Consider the following 21,806-nt stretch of genomic DNA (forward strand, 5'->3'; position numbering starts at 1 on the left):
ATTAGGAGTTTATTAATAACTAAACATTTTTACTTTTTCTCTCTTCCTATTTTGTGAAGTGCAGTAGGTCTAGCTAAGAGTTGGCAGTGTGCTGTTGCTAATGTTACTGGTTTTAGGAGGGTAGTGTTATTTTAGCACTCCTCACCGCTGGCCATCTCAGTGACAGAGAGGTTAAATCATCTGAAAAGTAGAGTGGCCCCGCTGTGTCCTCCATGGAAATTCCTTGGCTAGGAACTAATGTGGCCTCAAGACCATGCAATAATTTCCCCTGCCTGGCCGTGCTCCCTGAGCACACACTTATTTTTGGGATTTTCTTTCTTCCTTTTCTGTAATGGTTTTTGAGGCTTTTGTCTCATTCACAATTCTTTCGAGCACATAAAGCTGACTGCACGCTGAGTTGTGTGAGATCCTGTATTGAAATGGCAGTAAGTATTCAGGAAAATTAAATCTCATTCCAGTCGCATACTGACTGTATGCCAAAGTGTACTACATCAATGCCGAGGCAAACATAATGCTTGAACCTGGGGACGAATCTGTTATTGTAACAGACAAATGAGAAAGTAATACCCTGCAGATCACTCATTAAGCAGAAGCATTTGCTTTTCAACAAAGGTCTGATTATTTCTGTAATCCATGGAAAATGTATACAAACTAACAATTTATTGTGAGCAGCTGCAGTCACTTCAGATTTGGCCAATTGGGACCAGGACAACTACAGTACAGCAAACACTGATTGCATTGGCTAAGTTGACCAACACATTGACCTTTATGGTGAGGCAGGGCCTTATCATAGTTTACAGTGATATAATGTAGACCAGTGTTTCACAGATGGTGGTTTGGAACTTGGGGACCATAGACATCATATAAACTAAATAATTGGTTGGGACACACTGGTTGGTACTCACGGCCCAATTCCTTCACACTAGTCTCATTACGCTGTGGCCAGAAATCTTGTTTTGATTATTAGGTGGATCATGGCACAGACAACTAATGACAACTGATCTAGAAGCATTATTAATGCCAAATATTCATACTGTTGATTATAGTTGGTTATCAACAAAGGGAAATAAGAAGCTCGTCATCTTGGGCTTACCCGGAGACATAATCAGTGGTGGAAAAGGTACCCAATTGTCATACTTGAGTAAAAGTAAAGATACCTTAATAGAAAATGACTCAAGTGAAAACCAAAACAAACAATAGACAACTATTGCAAAATATACTGTGTCCGTAAAAGTGCCTTCGGAAAGTATTCAGACCCCTTGACTTTTTCCAAATTTTGTTAAGATACAGCCTTATTCTAAAATGGATTAAATAAAAACAATTCCTCAGCAAGCTACACACAATACCCCATAATGACAAGGCGGAAATAGGTTTTTAGACATTTTTGCAAATATATTACAAATAGAATACAGAAATATCTTATTTACATACACTACCAGTCAAAAGTTTGGACATACCTACTCATTCAAGGGTTTTTCTTAATTTTTACTATTTTTTACATTGTAGAATAATAGTGAAGACATCAAAACTATGAAATAACACATGGAATCATGTAGTAACCAAAAAAGTGTTCAACAAATCCAAATATATTTGAGATTTGAGATTCTTCAAATAGCCACCCTTTGCCTTGATGACAGCTTTGCACACTCTTGGCATTCTCTCAACCAGCTTCATGAGGTAGTCACCTGGAATGCATTTCAATTAACAGGTGTGCCTTGTTAAAAGTTAATTTGTGGAATTTCTTTCCGTCTTAATGCGTTTGAGCCAGTCAGTTGTGACCTTTTTCTCCTAAATGGGATTATACGTTTAACAACTTCTTAAGCAGCATTACTTCCCCATGTTGTTTTCTCCAACCATAGTGTATGACATACAATTTTGAAGGTCCGATTGTACTTAAATAATTGCAGCCTTACCGCAAAAATGGAAGAGGAAAGTGGAAGGGGGAGAAAGTAAGGAACTTGTCTGTCGGCCTTGCATTAAAGAACATAATTGGTTAAGGAAAACTGTAATAAAAAAAATAAGTATATCAGTTTCATTTAAGGACCAAAGGATTTACAGCTGTCCCATATAGATTGCAAAATAGTTGGGAAGAGATTTTTTGATGTACCGATCCCATGGCTTGTGTTTATGAACTTATACGCAAAACGACACCAGATTCAAAACTTAGAATCTTTCAATTTAAATTATTATATCAAAATTCTTGCTACCAATAGAATGTTATTTATATGGGGGATACAATCTTCCAAGCTCTGCAGATTTAGCTGCGAAGAGACAGAATCATTAGATCATTTGTTTTGGTACTGTCCATTTGTAGCTTGTTTTTGGACACAGGTCCAGGAATGGCTAAAGGATTGCAATATTTACCTGGAGCTAACCTTGCAGATAGCATTACTGAAAATGCTATTGATCGATAGTAAATCGATCAATAACATAATAATACTTTTAGCAAAAATGTTTATTTTCAATTCACAATCTGTAGAAACAATGAGAATAGAAAGGTTCAGAACTTTTGTAAGACATCACAGTACAGTTGAAATATATATGGCAAATAGAAATCCTATATGGATGGTGTTAAAAGATAGATGGGAGGTGTTGAATGGAATTGAAGGATGAGACTAATAACAACTAACAACAAATAATAACAAGATAACTAATAATGTAAGCATACTGTGTCCATAATAAGTATATAGGTTGTAGGTTGGGGGGCTTTTGTGAAAGAACACAGTTAGAAAGATATGGCATATAGAAGCAAACCGGATGGATATCATGAAAATGATCAGAGAGGTTGAGAGTAGAGGAAGTTCAGGAGAAAAAACAAATAAAATATAATTATTGTAAAATTGACTGTGTCCATAAAATGTAGATAGTAGTTATAAGCTGGAAGTAGAGGCCTAAGCATTGTTGTTCACTAGTTTACTCCAAGTTGGGAAAGGGTGGTAGGGTTGGAAAGTAATAAAGGGGAATATATATATTTGTTAGAAGAAAAGAAAAAAACAAGAAAAAAAACAGGTGTGCTTTCTTAAAAGTTCATTTGTAGAATTTATTTCCTTCTTAATGCTTTTGAGCCAATCAGTTGTGTTGTGACAAGGTAGTGGGGGTTTACAGAAGATAGCCCTATTTGGTAAAAGACCAAGTCCATATTATGGCAAGAACAGCTCAAATAAGCAAAGAGAAACGACAGTCCATCATTACTTTAAGACATGAAGGTCAGTCAATAAGAAACATTTCAAGAACTTTGAAAGTTTCTTCAAGTGCAGTCACAAAAACCATCAAGCGCTATGATGAAACTGGCTCTCATGAGGACAGCCACAGGAATGGAAGACCCAGAGTTACCTGTGTTATTTAATAGTTTTGATGTCTTCACTATTATTCTACAATGTAGAAAATAGTAAAAATAAAGAAAAATCCTGGAATGAGTAGGTGTTTCCAAACTTTTGACTAATACTGTATATATACAGTTGAAGTCGGAAGTTTACATACACTTAGGTTGGAGTCATTAAAACTTGTTTTTCAACCACTCCACAAATTTCTTGTTAACAAACTATAGTTTTGGCAAGTCGTTTAGGACATCTACTTTGTGCATGACACAAGTCATGTTTCCAACAATTGTTCACAGACAGATTATTTCACTTATAATTCACTGTATTACAATTTCAGTGGGTCAGAAGTTTACAAACACAAAGTTGACTGTGCCTTTGGAAAATTACAGAAAATGATGTCATGGCTTTGGAAGCTTCTGATAGACAAATTGACATAATTTGAGTCAATTGGAGGTGTACCTGTGGATGTATTTCAAGGGCTACCTTCAAACTCAGTGCCTCTTTGCTTGACATCATGGGAAAATCTAAAGAAATCAGCCAAGATCTCAGAAAAATAATTGTAGACCTGGAAGTCTGGTTCATCCTTGGGAGCAATTTCCAAACGCCCGAAGGTACCATGTTCATCTGTACAAACAATAGTACGCAAGTATAAACACCATGGGACCACGCAGCCGTCATACCGCTCAGGAAGGAGACGCGGTCTGTCTCCTAGAGATTAAAGTACTTTGGTGTGAAAAGTGCAAATCAATCCCAGAACAACAGCAAAGGACCTTGTGAAGATGCTGGAGGAAACAGGTACAAAGTATCTATATCCACAGTAAAACGAGTCCTATATCGACATAACCTGAAAGGCCGCTAAGCAAGGAAGAAGCCACTGCTCCAAAACCGCCATAAAAAAGCCAGACTACGGTTTGCAACTGCACATGGGGACAAAGATCATACTTTTTGGAGAAATGTCCTCTGGTCTGATGAAACAAAAATATAACTATTTGGCCATAATGACCATCGTTATGTTTGGAGGAAAAAGGGGGGGGCTTGCAAGCCGAAGAACACCATCCCAACCATGAAGCACAGTGGTGGAAGCATCATGCTGTGGGGGTGCTTTGCTGCAGGAGGGAGTGGTGCACTTCACAAAATAGATGGCATCATGAGGAAGGAAAATTATGTGGATATATTGAAGCAACATCTCAAGACATCAGTTAGGAACTTAAAGCTTGGGCGCAAATGGGTCTTCCAAATGGACAATGACCCCACGCATACTTCCAAAGTTGTGGCAAAATGGCTTAAGGACAACTAAGTCAAGGTATTGGAGTGGCCATCACAAAGCCCTGACCTCAATCCTATAGAAAATGTGTGGGCAGAACTGAAAAAGTGTGTGCGAGCAAGGAGGCCTACAATCCTGATTCAGTTACACCAGCTCTGTCAGGAGGAATGGGCCAAAATTCACCCAACTTATTGTGGGAAGCATGTGGAAGGCTACCCGAAATGTTTGACCCAAGTTAAACAATTTAAAGGCAACGCTACCAAATACTAATTGAATGTATGTAAACTTCTGACCCACTGGGAATGTGATGAAAGAAGCTTAAATAAATCATTCTCTCTACTATTTTTCTGACATTTCACATTCTTAAAATAAAGTGGTGATCCTAACTGACCTAAAACAGGGAATTTTTACTAGGATTAAATGTCAGGAATTGTGAAAAACTGAGTGTAAATGTATTTGGCTAAGGTGTATGTAAACTTCCGACTTCAACTGTACATAGATTTTATATATAAAATCTATATATCTATCTATCTATGTATGTATATATATATATATATATATATATATATATTTACAAAATATATATACTTTTACTTTTACTTTACGATTTGTTTTTTAAATATACTTAAGTATTAAAAGTAAATGTAATTGCTAAAATATACTTAAGTATCAAAAGTAAAAGTATAAATCATTTCAAATTCCTTATTGTCACGTTCGCTTAAGGAGGAGGACCAATGCGCAGCGTTGAATGCGTACATATTATTTATTAAACAGATCACCCGATCAAAACAACGAACGAAACGTGAAGTCCTTCGATACACACAAACCAAAAGGAACAAGAAACCACAACACCGATAGTTAAATATGGCTCCCAATCAGAGACAACCAGCTGACACTCGTTTCCTCTGATTGGGAGTCACTCAGGCCAACATAGATATACAAAACATAGACTTACACACCCTGGCTCAACATAACATAGTCCCCAGAGCCAGGGCGTGACAGTACCCCCCCAAAGGCGCAAACCACAACAGGGGAGGGACCGGGTGGGCACTCCGCCTCGGCGGCGGATCCGGCTCCGGACATGACCCAGGCACGGGTTGTGCTGGACTGACGACGCACACCCCTGGCTTGATGCGTGGAGGAGGAACGGGCCGGACCGGGCTGACGAAGCGCACCCCTGACTTGGTGCGGGGAGCAGGAATGAGCCGGACCGGGCTGACGACGCGCACCACTGACCTGGTGCGGGGAGCTTGGATGGGCCGGACTGGGCTGGCGACGCGCACCACAGACTTGGTGCGGAGAGCAGGAACGGGCCGGACAGGGCTGACGAAACGCACCATAGACTTGGTGCGGAGAGCAGGCACGGGCCGTGCCGGACTGACGACGCACACCACTGGCTTGGTGCGGGAAGCTTGGATGGGCCGGACTGGGCTGGCGACGCGCACCACAGACTTGGTGCGGAGAGCAGGAACGGGCCGTGCCGGACTGACGACGCACACCACTGGCTTGGTGCGGGAAGCTTGGATGGGCCGGACTGGGCTGGCGACGCGCACCACAGACTTGGTGCGGAGAGCAGGAATGGGCCGGACAGGGCTGACGACGCGCACCACAGGCTCGGTGCGAGAGGCAGGAACAGGCCGAACCGTACTGGGGACACACGCCACTGGCCCTATGCAGGGATCAGGAACGGGCCGGACCGGACTGGTAATACACCCCAGTACCTCTCGCCGTGCCTCCACACTTTCCCTCTCCTCTGTGACCAGTGGCCCCCTTAACCTGGCGGCCTCCTCTGCACACCCGCTGGACCGCTCCATCGCGGCCTCCGGCTGCCCCGTTGTCCACGTCGTGAGCCCCCCCCTAAAAAATTTCTGGGGTTCTCTCCTCCCCGTGGACCAGGCCTCCCTAGCTCTCGCCAGACTCTCGATCCATTGCTTCATAGACCAGCCTCTCTCCTCTTCACTTAGCGTGGCCCAGCCGAAACTCCTACTCCCCTGATCCCAGGTCCTTCCTCTCTCCTCTTCACGCTGCTTGGTCCTGTCTTGGTGGTTTCTTCTGTCACATTCGCTTAAGGAGGAGGACCAATGCGCAGCGTTGAATGCGTACATATTATTTATTAAACAGATCACCCGATCAAAACAACGAACGAAACGTGAAGTCCTTCGATACACACAAACCAAAAGGAACAAGAAACCACAACACAAAGTGAAAAGACCGATAGTTAAATATGGCTCCCAATCAGAGACAACCAGCTGACACTCGTTGCCTCTGATTGGGAGTCACTCAGGCCAACATAGATATACAAAACATAGACTTACACACCCTGGCTCAACATAACATAGTCCCCAGAGCCAGGGCGTGACACTTATATTAAGCAAACCAGATGGCACGATTTCCTTTATTTCCGGATAGCCAGTGGCACACTCCAACACTTAGACAATCATTTACAAATGAAGCATGTGTGTTTAGTGAGTCCGCCAGATCAGAGGCAGTAGGGATGACCAGGGATGTTCTCTTGATAATTGCGTAAATTGAAAAATTTTCCTGTCCTGCTAAGCATTCAAAATGTAACGAGTACTTTTGGGTGTCAGGGAAAATGTATGAAGTAAAAAGTATATTATTTTCTTTAGGAATGTAGTGGAGTAAAAGTAAAAGTAGTCAAAAATATTAAAAGTAAAGTACAGATAACCAAAAAAACTACTTAAGTAGTATTTAAAAGCATTTTTACTTAAGTACTTTACACCACTGGACACAATGCAATAATATTATCTCTACCACCTAATACAACTGATGAATATTGCAAAAGACCCATATGAATTAATCAATGCAACTAGATTACAATCGTTTGGCCCCGAGAGTGTTGGTTTGATTGCATAAAGCAATCTGAGGCTGTGTGTACCACTTGGCCTTGTTACTGTAATACCTTACACTGCATGGATGGCTTGCTGCATTGATCTCGCTCTATTTGATCACAGAGAAGCTGCCTTGTAGCCTGGAGCAAAACAGACAGACACTCCCAACTTCGCATAATTCAAATGGGATGTCATCATTGTTAAACCAAAGCTCATAGTCAATAAAATCAGCAAGCCTAAAACTAAAGATTGAGACGGCTTGATATGAAATAATAAAGCACATGCCTTGTTAAGCACGTTCACTTTTTACATGCCAGCAGCGCAGCCATGACAAATTTGGGATGTAAACAAAATATATATTCTGGAACCAATGTTTCCAGATTTCTATTAAATATGACCAATACTTAATTACAATAGGAGTGAAATAGTTCCTTCCAAAAAATGGTAATTGGGTATGTTAAAAAGCAGCTTTTCTCTGTTGGAATGGTGTGGGCGTACCTAGGGCTGTGACAGTCATGACATTTTGTCAGATGGTTATTGTCATGCAAAAGACTGCCGGTCTCACGGTAATTGTCCATTAAATAACATAAACACATTTACCATCTCCAGGCCTCCACGCATACAGCTGCATACAAGCCACTGATGAGCGCATTTCGAACATCTACAGTCTAATAAATCAATTGAATATACACAAACACCATAAATCCATTATTTATTTTAGGCAGGCCTAAAGAAACATTATGATATGATGAAAATGTATTTCAGAAGAACAGAATATGAGTTGACCTACTGTATGTTATCTGGCTATGCGCCATGCCATATGCAGTAGGCTTATTCATTTAGCAGACAAGATATGCTTATAAGTCCCGTGCCATTATTTTATATTATAGGATTTTATAGTAAGAAGAATATATTTGAACTTAGCTGAATAAAATAGAAAGGATATTTTTCCCATTCCGGAGCGAGAGTGTGCGCATATGAAGTGGCTATGTTGAGGGTAAAAGTGATCATTTGAAACAGGTCCTATACAGTAGATTTAGAGTTATTTGGAAACTTCAGTCGTGAATGATACAAACCTTAGAATGTCTTAGAAATCAAAACATATATGGGCTGCATGGTGCGACTAAAGGATACAGGATTTGAGAAAGTCGCCAAAAAAGCTTGCGCTCTGTTCCTTGCCTCAGGCTGCACATGCTGTTCTCTCATCAAGTGATCATATTTTCACCCATCAGACTATTCTCAATTTAATCTTGTCTTTACTAATATAGAATGGCCCATTATCAAATGGGCAAGAACAGGGGCAAGACAAAAAATACATGTCATCCACACTGGAATAGCGGAGGAAACTTTCCCGCAGGTACGTTTTTCACGCATGTAGGGTAGGCTACTCCGGTAATTTCGCTGCGTGACAGGTGATATTCCGCCCAAACTTTGTATGCCATGGGCTCTCCAACCTTGTTCCTGCAGCTACCCAGTGCTTAATTTGGGAAACCAAGTGAAATCTGTTCAGGTACATCAATAGTAACATGTTTTCACAACAAAACACTGTTGACAGGAGAGGAGAGAAGGGAGGAGATGGAAACTCACGGTGGTGAGATATTCTGTAGCTAAAGGCAATGTGTCAGCCTATTAATTATGAAAATATAAAAAATGCCCTATTACTAGGCTATTCAAAATCAAATACAAATTCGCTATAATTGTAGGCTAAATCTGAATTTGTTTAATTTAGGCTAGACCAATTATTTACCAGGGTGGTCACATGTGCTAGCAAGGCAGAGGTCCTGGGTTCGAGCCTCGGTGTGATCCGAATAAGGAGGAAGTGGTACTCGCTAGGAAAGCAGCGTGACGGCCTTTACATGGGCGTATACCGGTCATTAATAATATTCATGAGAGTAGACCGCTGATTGGCCAGCTCATCGTCTATGTGGAAATAGCAAGCATTTTTAAAACGTACTGTTTGAGGTGGGGTTTTTTTTAAGTGTTTTTTTTTCTCCAATTTATGCTTTGGCCACAAATATGAGTATAGGATTAGTCAACAACATTATTTGGGTATGAGTTAACTAAATATGTTAACTTTTAAAAGTGAGATTTTCACTGGACAGTTACTTTAAAAATAATATGCTAAGGCAAAACAGAAGAACACAGAGGGATAATCAGAAAAAATATTTAGGCATAGTATTGTTCCGTTCCAAGCTCAACTTACTAAAGTTCTTAATAGGGAATTATTGTCAGATGTGCAAAATAGTATTTATTCTCTAACCATTCACATAATTTCACTGAAAGGCTGAAGACTAGTTGTACCTGTGCAGTACGTACAGTACACATCTCTGACTGTATCTCAGTAATAGTAATGGTGTGATCAGTAGGGGTGACTCTAAATATCCCAGGGGTGTTTAGCAGACCTCTGGGTAACATTGACATTACACAGACAGAGTGCTTTTGGGCATACCTGCTACATGAGATGTTCATCAAATCCCACTCAGGTTTTTATTGAATCTGAAGAGCAGGTTGAGTTTGTTTGCTTTTGGTCTGGCTGAGGAGAATCTGCAGAGAACGGCTTCTCAACAGCCCAGCAGTAGAAACCTGAGCCCAAAGGTGTGAAAACTCCCTTGACCAGACTACAGAGAGCTGCCTGCCTGCAGTAACATGACCCTGTTTCCTCTGCACCGTGTGTGTGTGTGTGTGTGTGTGTGTGTGTGTGTGTGTGTGTGTGTGTGTGTGTGTGTGTGTGTGTGTGTGTGTAGGCATGTGTGTGTGTGTGTGGAAGGCTGCCAACAGGACAGGCAACCTACTGCCCCCTAGCAAGGGCTGGGCATAGGGGGAAGAGGGAAAGAGAACAGCCCAACATAAATAACAGACAAATCTAATAAAAATGGACCATTCACAAGACAACCACGCCATGGGAGCTGCGCCATAAGGCCTGGCTACACAACTGAGTGGTTTAGAAGGAATTATGAAAGGGGAGAAAACAAGCGGTGGAAATGCGGCAGAAATTTGTTTTTTATCAAGCCAATCTAGCAGAGAAGGAAGCTGTAATGGATGAACAAGAAGGAGCTGAGATTAGAGTATGTTGTGTCTCACCCGATAGTGGGCACAACACAAACACCTCAGATTATGTAAAATAGGGTCTAAGCTACAACCTATGTGAATATGAAAAAAAATCACAGTTTACGCGTTTTTAGATAATTTACGTTCACAAGGTAAAAAATAATAATAATTCAAGAAATTATAAAATAGTTTGACAACCCTGTTTGTAAGCTTTAAAATTAAATAAATCTCAAACGTTAATATTTTTCAGTGACGAAGACATGGATGTCTCATGGTAGGGTGGGGTATTCAAAATGGGTCAACTTTGAGCATCTCTCTTAAATGTTTTGGCAAAGTAACTTTCTGACCACTTTTACCATGGGCAAACATGTACGGAAAGTTTCGTTCAAATTAAAATGGGTGCGGTCAAAAAGTGATTGAAATCAAATGGAACTACCCTCATACATCTTCATCCTCGTGAGCTCAAATGACTATTAAAATAATTCACTGATAACTTACTGAAACCATTCTATTAATGTTCTATCAATACAAGCCAAGCAACCTTGCAGGAGCCAGCTGTGCTGTGCCATGGCCTATCAGAAAGGCACCACTGATCATCAATCCCCTCTCTTTCTTGTATACATCATCCATACCGAAAACGCAATAACTCACCATATAACAGGTGCCACTTCACAAACTGAATCTAATTATGGTAGCAAACAGTGGCTGGTCACTAGAGAAAGAGAAACCTGCCATTGTTAACCAACTGATGTCAGAGCCCCCCTGTGTTGGTGGCTGGAGACCCTCTGTGTGTTTGAGCAGCTGAGAAAGAGTGATGAGGCGGATTTCTCCATAAATTAGCATCAGTCTCTCTCTCCCTTACTCTCTTTCAAGGCCTTGTCTTATACACAGCCAGGCTTTATGGAACAAGAGCAAAGCTCCCATGGCAGCTTCAGGTGTATGCTGAATAATAAATGGTTGAATGAACAAAACTGCCTTCCAGTCGTCACAGTGGCATGGCAGAGAGAGAGAGGAGCCATACTGGAGAGGTCTGGCCAATGGCAAGCTAAAGACGAGAGATGTTGTTAACTAGATCCCAGTGCCTACTTCTAGTGAAGGTACACACTCCAATCCTCAGTACTTATTATTTCAATGCATTGCCTGCCAAAATGTCAAGCGGTCTGAAAAATCTCCAAATGCACTGTGTATATATATATACACTACCAGTCAACGGTTTGGACACACCTAGTCATTCAAGGGTTTTTCTTTATTTTTACATTGTAGAATAATATTGATGACATCAAAACTATGAAATGACACATATGTAATCATGTAGTAACCAAAAATATATATTTGAGATTCTTCAAATAGCCACCCTTTACCTTGATGACAGCTTTGCACACAGCTTTGCACACATTTTCCCATTCCGGAGCGAGAGTGCGCGCATATGAAGTGGCTATGTTGAGGGTAAAAGTGATCATTTGAAACAGGTCCTATACAGTAGATGTATTATTTATTTGGCAGTTGTGAATGATACACACCTTAGAATGTCTTAGAAATCAAAACATATATGGGCTGCATGGTGCGACTACAGGCTACTGATGATTTGAGAAAGTCGCCAAAAAAGCTTGCGCTCTGTTCCTTGCCTCAGGCTGCACATGCTGTTCTCTCATCAAGTGATCATATTTTCACCCATCAGACTATTCTCAATTTAATCTTGTCTTTACTAATAGGCTATGTAAAATTAATATGTCGTTTTAGAGAATTTGGCAGTAGGTCCAACCTGCCTCGTGTAACCACGCCAGCCCAGGACCTCCACATAAGGCTTCTTCCCCTGCGGGATCCGGGATCGTCAGAGGGGGGAGGGCAGGGTGCTGAGGAGTATTTCTGTCTGTAATAAAGCCTTTTTGTGGGGAAAAACTCATTCTGATTGGCTGGGCCTGGTTCCCCAGTGGGTGGGCCTATGCCCTCTGAGGCCCACCCATGGCTACACCCCTGCCCAGTCATGTGAAATCCATAGATTAGGGCCCCCTGCAGACCCCTCGCGCCCCACAGTTTGGGAACCACTGGTCTAGCTGACGGAGTCAGTACAGGTGCTTCAGTGCCAAGACTGAGAGACTAAAAAACTGCTTCTATTACCAGGCCATCAGACTGTTTACTAGCCATCATTAGCCGTCTACCAGGTCATGCACACTCACTCACACAAATCACACACACAAGCTATCACACAGCCAATGCTGCTGTCCCATGTCATAGAGACTTGAACCACTGGACACTTCTCGTTTCACACTGAGTATTTAAATACTGTATTCCCGGACAAAGCCCATTCTAATATTTCTACTACTGTACTTTGTATTTAGTCACACTGTTTATACACATCATATATTTATTTATATACTGGATTCTTGACATATATAGCTCACTCTAATATACTGTATCTACATTTTACATTTTAGTCATTTAGCAGAATCTACTGCTGTATATCATTCTTATTATATCGTGTTAAATTCTTCCGGTGTACATACGTATAGATTGCATTTTGATTACTGTTACAGTGCTATATGATTTGTTAAATGGATTCTTCCTGAAGTTCTTGATTTCCTATTATTTGTTTTTTGTACTTGTTTGATATTTTACTGCATTGTTAGCAGCTAATAACATAAGCATTTCGCTGCACCCGCTATAACATCTGCTAAACTGTGTATGCGACCAATAAACTTTGATTTGATATAAGGCAACATTAGGTTTCACTTCCATTATTACCAGCAGTTACATACATACAATCTCAGTAGCAGTAATCCTCCAGTGGAAGTTCCCCCTCTCCTCTCATCATCTCCTAGCATCTGAGGGGTCTCAGGGGATCATCAACCATAAGCTCCTACAGCACAGCATAAGTGGAACCACTGTCAGAGGGGAGCTTTCCCTCTCTCACATTGCAACTCAACCCCGCCCACTTAGCAACACTGATGCTTAGGAGTGTCCTACCCTTTCTCTTGGCGCCTGTTCAGTCACTTATCACACTATACAGCTTACACATATTAATTAGGTGGGTGCTTATATCACACATGTGAATTGGAAATGTTTTTTTTGCATATGTAAAATTTGATTAATTGTTCAGCAGTCTTATGGCTTGGGGGTAGAAGCTGTTAAGGGGCCTTTTGGTCCTAGACTTGGCACTCCGGTACCGCTTGCCGTGAGGTAGCAAAGAAAACAGTCTATGACTTTGGTGACTGGAGTCTTTGACAATTCTTTGGGCCTTCCTCTGACACCGCCTAGTATATAGGTCCCTCTGTAGCACCTTACGGTCAGATGCCGAGCAGTTGCCATACCAGGCGGTGATGCAACCAGTCAGGATGCTCTCGATGGTGCAGCTGTAGAACTTTTTGAGGATCTGAGGACCCATGCAAAATCTTTCCAGTCTCCTGAGGGGGAAAAGGAGTTGTCGTGCCCTCTTCACGACTGTCTTGGTGTGTTTGGGCCATTATAGTTTGTTGGTGATGTGGACACCAAGGAACTTGAACCTCTCAACCCACTCCACTACAGTCCAGTCGATGTTAATGGAGGCCTGTACGGCCCTCCTTTTCCTGTAGATCACGATCAGCTCCTTTGTCTTGCTCACATTGAGGGAGAGGTTGTTGTCCTGGCACCACACTGCCAGGTCTCATGTTTTGGATGGCTTACATTATTTACAGCATTTCTGAAGCGTTCAGGCTTCTCTAGCATGCTAAAATATTCCCTGTCTTCCCATTTTTACAGTAGTAGAAGACAGTTCAGATTGATCAAGATGGATTCTCTCTCTCTCTTCATTATTCTTAATGATCTAGCTCCATCTCTTATTTGCCTCATTTGAATTTCACACCCCAAGGCCACTACCCTCAGATGCATAGGAACACAGTGACAGCAGCACGGGGCTGGATTATCTAGGATGGCACTGGGTGAAATTGCATCATTGATATCATCATCATAGAAAACATGTCTCGCCCAGCCCAGTGATAAACATGGTGAATAACAGATTGACACGCTTGACAATAATAAGATACTAATCCCCAGCTTCAACCCAGACGGAATTCCCTAATAGCCTTTATCTCAGGCCTAAATCACAAATCCAATCTCTCAGTCTGTGATCCATTACTAAATTAGAGATAATCCCAGACTTTGAAATCAATGAAACAGAACTATGTACAGAAAGGTGCAGTGAGACAGGTCAAGGCAACATAAGGATAGTTGATGCCAGCCAGTGTGTTCATCCACACTATTATAGGGTGTGAACAGTGAGAGTAAACACATTCAGTCTAATTGATCACAGATCATATACAGTATTGTCACCACGCCTTTAATACTGTATGTGTCACACCCTGGCTCTGGGACTCATTATGTTGAGCCAGGGTGTGTGCATTCTATGTGTTCATGTTCTATGTTGGGTGTCTAGGTTGTCGATGTCTATGTTTGTATTGAGTGACTCCCAATCGGAGGTAACGAGTGTCAGCTGTCGGCTCGTTATCTCTGATTGGGAGCCATATTTAAACTGTGTGTCTTCACCGTGTGTTTGTGGGTTTTTGTTCCTAGTCAGTCATTGTCACTGTGGACTTCACTATCGTCATTTATGTTGTTGTTTTCGTGGTTGCTTTAATTAAATAAAGTCAACATGTTCGCTAAACACGCTGCGCCTTGGTCCGCTTCCTTAGACGATCGTGACAGAAAAACCCACCATACCAGGACCAAGCAGCGTGTCCAGGAACAGGCAACCTGGACGTGGGAGCAGCGTCGGAGGGTCGAGAGGCAACCCCAATAAATTTTTAGGGGGGGGCACACGGCATGGACGACGGGGCTGACGGAGGCAAAGATGGGGCGAATCCAGGAGGCCACCAGGCCAGGGGTACACCGCCCTGTACGTCCTGTGCAGATGCCTCACACAGAGTGTGTGAGGGTAGGCATTCAGCCAGGACGGGTGGTGGCCGCTGTTCACTCCAGGCCTCCTATCCGTCTCCACAGCCCGGTCCGGCCTGTTCCTGCCACCCGCACCAAGTCTACGGTGCGCGTCGCCAGCCCGACCCGGCCTGTTCCTGCCACCCGCACCAAGTCTACGGTGCGCGTCGCCAGCCCGACCCGGCCTGTTCCTGCCACTCGCACCAAACCTACGGTGCGCGTCGCCAGCCCGGTCCGGCCTGTTCCTGCCACTCGCACCAAGTCTACGGTGCACGTCGCCAGCCCGACCCGGCCTGTTCCTGCCACTCGCACCAAACCTACGGTGCGCGTCGCCAGCCCGGTCCGGCCTGTTCCTGCCACCCGCACCAAGTCTACGGTGCGCGTCGCCAGCCCGATCCGGCCTGTTCCTGCCACCCGCACCAAGTCTACGGTGCGCGTCGCCAGCCCGACCCGGCCTGTTCCTGCCACTCGCACCAAACCTACGGTGCGCGTCGCCAGCCCGGTCCGGCCTGTTCCTGCCACTCGCACTAAGCCAGGGGTGCGAGAAGTCAGCCTGGTAAGGCCCGTTCCTGCTCCACGCACAAAGCCAGGGGTGCGAGTCGTCAGCCTGGTAAGGCCCGTTCCTCCTCCACGCACAAAGCCAGGGGTGCGAGTCGTCAGCCTGGTAAGGCCCGTTCCTCCTCCACGCACAAAGCCAGGGGTGCGAGTCGTCAGCCTGGTAAGGCCCGTTCCTCCTCCACGCACCAAGCCTACGGGGTGCGTCGTCAGCCCTGTCCGGCTCGTTCCTGCTCTCCGCACCAAGTCTGTGGTGCGCGTCGCCAGCCCATTCCGGTCCATTCCTGTTCCACGCACCAAGCCAGGGGCGCGTGTCGTCAGTCCGGCTCCGGCCAGCGGGGCTAGACAGGACCAGGGGTACTTTGGGGGGTGTATTGTAGGGTGGTGGTCAAGGCCGGAGCCAGAACCGCCACCGAGGAGGTATGCCCACCCAGCCCTCCCCTGTTTGGGGTTTTTGAGGCGCGGTCGCAGTCCGCGCCTTTAGGGGGGGGTACTGTCACACCCTGGCTCTGGGACTCATTATGTTGAGCCAGGGTGTGTGCATTCTATGTGTTCATGTTCTATGTTGGGTGTCTAGGTTGTCGATGTCTATGTTTGTATTGAGTGACTCCCAATCGGAGGTAACGAGTGTCAGCTGTCGGCTCGTTATCTCTGATTGGGAGCCATATTTAAACTGTGTGTCTTCACCGTGTGTTTGTGGGTTTTTGTTCCTAGTCAGTCATTGTCACTGTGGACTTCACTATCGTCATTTATGTTGTTGTTTTCGTGGTTGCTTTAATTAAATAAAGTCAACATGTTCGCTAAACACGCTGCGCCTTGGTCCGCTTCCTTAGACGATCGTGACAGTATGGCCCAGAGTAAGACATTCAGTCAAATAAACTAAACCTACTTTTGCCTAATTAGAGTCTGGGCAGTAGGTAGCCTAGCGGTTAGAGCGTTGGGCAAGTAACCGAAAAGTCGCTGGTTCAAAAACCCGAGCCGACAAGGTGAAAATTCTGTCGATGTGCCCTTGTGCAAGGCACTTAACCCTAATTTGCTCCAAGGGTGCTCTACTACTATGGCTGACCCTGTAAAACAACACATGCACCTACCTGCTGTATGTGACAATAAAATATATATAGATTCTCTAACGCTGCGTTTAGACAGGCAGCCCAATTCTGATCTTTTTTTTCACTAATTGGTCTTTTGACCAATCAGAACAGCTCTGAAAAAGCGCTTACGTAAAAATATCAGATGTGATTGGTCAAAAGAACCAAGAGGCAAAAACACAACATGGCATAAAGATTCATAGAAATTATCATAACATTTCACTATAAGCTGCATGAAAAACAACATCTGTATATATTTGTTTCATTACACCTTAAGAGCCTATCATCCACATGAGAAGACCCATCAGCCAGACCCAGATATGTCCCCTGTGAGAGTCAGCTGTCTGGACTCTGGGGAGATGTGTTTGATGCCCTGATAGAGTAAAACATCTGTTCAGAGCAGAAGCCACATACGCCTGAATACAGACCCTAAAAGACCTGCAATGTTGTTCAGTCACAGCACAGACAGCAAAGACCCCCTTCCCCTCCACCTCACTCTCACTCACACACACACACACACAGATCAGCTTGATGCTCAGAGGGTGCTCTGTGACTTCATAAACATCAGCCAGCTTGAGGCAGAAAAACACACATACTGTAGGGGTATGTCATGCTACAGTATGTTTATATTTAATCCAGCTATATTAATTATAATGACACTCTGAGAGCTGGGATATTTCCTCCAAGGAATTCTGGCACATGGATTTTTTATCATATTTCCAATGCAGGCTACTATTGTTTGTAGCCTATTCCCAAGGTGGCACATGCAATATAATGTAGATTACCGTATTAATCATTCATCTATGTGTGTGTGTGTGTGTGTGTGTGTGTGTGTGTGTGTGTGTGTGTTCTCAGTCAACTTACCTTGTAAAATAAGAGTAATAAAATAAATAAACACACTGACCCTAAAACAAACCAGACGGAAAAGCCCATGTCCGAGTCCACCTTTCTAAATCTTTACTATGACCCATCCGTCTTCTAGGGTGCATCGTTGAAGAATGGACCTCAGCTATGAATCATATTATCATAAGGAGGAAACATTTGAACGTTTGGGGTTTCTCCCACATGTCCACTGGCCTTATTAATGGGCCCTAATCAATAGGCCGACAGAAGTTCATTGACATATCACCTGCAAAACAGCTACAAAGAATAGTGGTGCTGATGATAAAGGTGACCAAGCTAACCACCACTGGCCAACCCAATCTGCCTGTTCTCATAGACTAGACGTAACATAGTAAATGTAAATATTGGACACTCAAATTAGTAATATATTTTATGTTTTGGTATGGTTACATAAGACAGAAGGTTACTTAAGGCAAAAACTAAAGTAGGGTGGTTGGTCGGGGTGGATGGGTAAGCATATAACGCGAATGTATAGAAACCAAAAGGTTGCTTGTTCAAATCTCATCACAGACAACTTTAGCATTTTAGCAACTTCTTACTACTTTTTAACTACTTTGCAACTACTTAGCATGTTAACTAACCCTTCCCCTAACCCTTTTATCTAACCCTTCCCTTAACCCTTTAACCTAACTCCTAACCTTAACCCTAACCCCTAGCCTAGCTAACGTTAGCCAGCTAGCTAACGTTAGCGTTAGTTACCTAGCCAATTCTAGCAAAAACAAATTGGAATTCATAACATATCATACGTTTAGCAAATTCGTAACATATTGTACATTTTCAAATTCGTAACATATTGCACGAATTGCAATTCGTAACATATCATACGAAATAGATTATGGACATCCACAAATTAATACATCCCATACGAAACATAACATCTCATACTAAATGGCAAGATCGGATTTACATACAGAATAATACGAAATGCTCTGAGTCCAGGTTGACCCAATGAGTAACCTAATTTATAGCAGGCATGAAGATCCAACGAGTGATGGACTCTCAGTCTACTGCTCTACTGCACTCAGAACTGGCAGAGGCACAAAAGCAAAACGTTATTTACTTATGATTCATTGAAATGCTGTATTGCGACTATTTGTTTCAAAATACAGTAGCCTTTATGCGTTCCCACTTTTGTCCCATGTGTCATTTAGCTTGCAGGGCTATTTATGCAGACACAAGATCCAAAAATTTTTTCTAATTTGCATATCTTTTATTACCCACCTTTGACTTGCGTTTCATATTCTCCTATGATCTCCTTGTCCTTCTTGACTCTAGTTTGAGATGACATTTTTCCTGAGATATGAGGTTGAGACTCGGTGAGATGTCGAGGCTTGCTCGAGAGGTCCTCTTATGATTCTCGACTCTTGCTGCGTTTTTCTCCGTATTCTCTGCTGTTTGTGTCCAATTAGTTCAATGCAACAAAAAAATCGTAACTTTCCAAGTAACACTTGACACTAAATAAAGAAATGCAACGCGAAATTCTATAGTTAGCTCCCCTAATGTTCACCTGCATAGGGCTTGTATGTCTCTCTCTTAAGTATTATGCTTATGTGAGAGAAGAGGGGCTCGTCCTTTCTTGAGATAGCATGCCATCCAAAGCAAAAGCTGCAGCGGAGAAAAACAAAACCATTCTACTCATAGCAAGAAAATGATGGACATAAAATGATGGGAGTGTAGGCAAGTCGTTCACCCATTCCGGTGGTTGGTGTTTTCTAGTGGCCAAAAATGAATAGTTGTGCGTGCGCAGTGGACACGGATCATTCTTTGATTAGCTGTGCGCGCTCTGAAAATATGCGCTGCTGGGTGAGATGAATTGAGTCGAACATCATACGAGTCTCTCTCTCTCTCTCTCTCTCTCTCTCTCTCTCTCTCTCTCTCTCTCTCTCTCTCTCTCTCTCTCTCGCTCTCTCTCTCTCTCTCTCTCGCTCTCTCTCTCTCTCACACAAATTTTGGTGTGTGAAATGTGGTATCTTTTTCTTAAATTTGATATCTTGCATTTTCTTCAATATTGGCTAAATAGTGTCTTATTCTGCCATTCTAGTGTCTTATTCTGTCATAAATGGTTGTTTATTATGCTGTAATCATTTAAATGCAATCAATGGCCATGATTAGGTGACAGGCACTGCTATTAAAAGCTCTCAGTCAGTACATTTTTCAATGTTCTCCTGCTTTGGTTTTTGTTAACCAATAACTTACATTCACATTCATGTTTATATTAGAAGGTGCATTGGCCCAAACATATTTATAATCATCTATTCAGAGAGAAACATAGCAAACACCCTTCTTGCCATGGCAACCCACCTCCAGCAGTGCTAACACACATTAATATCAACAGCACTAAAGTTCCTCCTTTGTGGCGAGGGAGAGCCTTTGCTGTCTTTTGACTCTCAGGTTAATGTGTGCAGACACCACACACTGTTATATCACACACACTTGATATGTAGGTCCTGTAGTGGGGTGGGAGGGCAGCAGTCATGTACTGGGGGTGGAATGTGAGGGGAAAATGCCTGACTCAGTGTGCACGACTGCATGTTGCTTGGATATGCAATATGTGTGTGTGTTAGGGGGACATAGTTATGCAAGGCCAGTGTCGTGTTGATAGTTAAAGGTGGACTAGTGCTGTTTGTTCCAGAGGTCTGCACAGCCATGGGAGATATGAAGGCCTATCATGTCAATAATTCACTGTGACTGGGATTATTCATTAAAACCCTCTGCACCTCTTTAGTACCAATGAAACTGGAAAACACATGATTTATCTTCATGGTACTTCCTGCTTTAAATAAAGGTTAATTGTTTACTTATTTAGGCCCATTGCCCCATGAGGAACATAGGCCATCAACGATGCCTCTCTAGCGAACTTGACTTTGGGCAGTCTTCTCCTTCTCATTCCAGGAGTAGTCAATCTTTCTGTGCTCTGGTTAGATGGAAAAATAAATACAAATAAAGGTTAGAGGAAAAACAATCATCATATGAAGGACTGCACACATAAACACACACTCAACGTATGTTGGATCTGTCGTTTCCTTGCTCTTGTTTTGATAAATAGAGATGTCATAGACACAAATTATGCAATGTGTTACACAGCAGAATATTTATTTTAGGCATGGCAATAGGGATGTGAATGTAATACTTGCTGTGCCAATGTTATTGTAACTGAGCCCTAAACATTGTGTTGGCGCAGGATCTGAGTGTGAAAAATGGTCTAGAACACAGTAGAAACAAAGGAATATAGGATTGATGGAACTCAAAACTCTCATTGGAGATGGCTAAAAATATAAAGTACTCTTACATTATTCTAAACAATGCAATGAAAAGTAACAGTCCTCCATTCTAAATTGTTCACACACGTCTGATTCTCACATTTGGTTCAACTGTTCGTAGCCAATTAAAGCTATACCACATTTGCGCTTTCCACAACATTCGCAGCCTTCTAAATCATCTGTTACAGTAGTGCCAAAATGAGTTGTGTTTGTTTGTTAGGCTGGCTGGCTCTTCCTTCCTGCACACCTGTCTGCTATGTTAAATGGGGGATGGCAGTGGCACACTATACTGTACTTACTTGTCTTATTCCTTTAAAGGGCCTCAACGGTGCATCTCCAGCGAACTCTGTTCTGGGTGGTTTTCTCGACTTCATTCCAGGTGGTTCCTTCCATCTTCATCTCCTCCTCATTCATCATTCTCAATGTCTTCTTTGGGTGAATCACAAAGCAGATAATTCTGGGAATATGAGGAGAAGCAACATTTTTGTGACTTATTACCGTTATGAACGTAGAAACTTGCAGTTTGTATCTGTGCTAGAATGGTTTAAAAGGCCATCAAATCTAAAATAAAACAATTATCCCACCGGTGCATCCCTACAAATGTCATACAATTG

General features: G+C 42.7%; 1 protein-coding gene across 2 annotated transcripts in view; it reads right to left on the reverse strand.

Annotated features, from left to right (window-relative positions):
- Positions 1 to 19,220, reverse strand: part of LOC311134335 (SLIT-ROBO Rho GTPase-activating protein 3-like) — a gene marked incomplete at both ends in the record, with an annotated part of 138,652 nt that extends 119,432 nt beyond the window's left edge. For both annotated transcript variants that reach the window (XM_084167983.1, XM_084167982.1), the window contains one exon: positions 19,154 to 19,220. In XM_084167983.1, the coding sequence (XP_084024109.1) occupies positions 19,154 to 19,220 (67 nt within the window). The remainder of the gene's footprint in view (positions 1 to 19,153) is intronic.
- Between the last annotated feature and the right edge of the window lie 2,586 nt (positions 19,221 to 21,806).

Source organism: Coregonus lavaretus (assembly GCF_964263955.1).
Source record: "Coregonus lavaretus genome assembly, chromosome: 8".
Taxonomy (NCBI): domain Eukaryota; kingdom Metazoa; phylum Chordata; class Actinopteri; order Salmoniformes; family Salmonidae; genus Coregonus; species Coregonus lavaretus.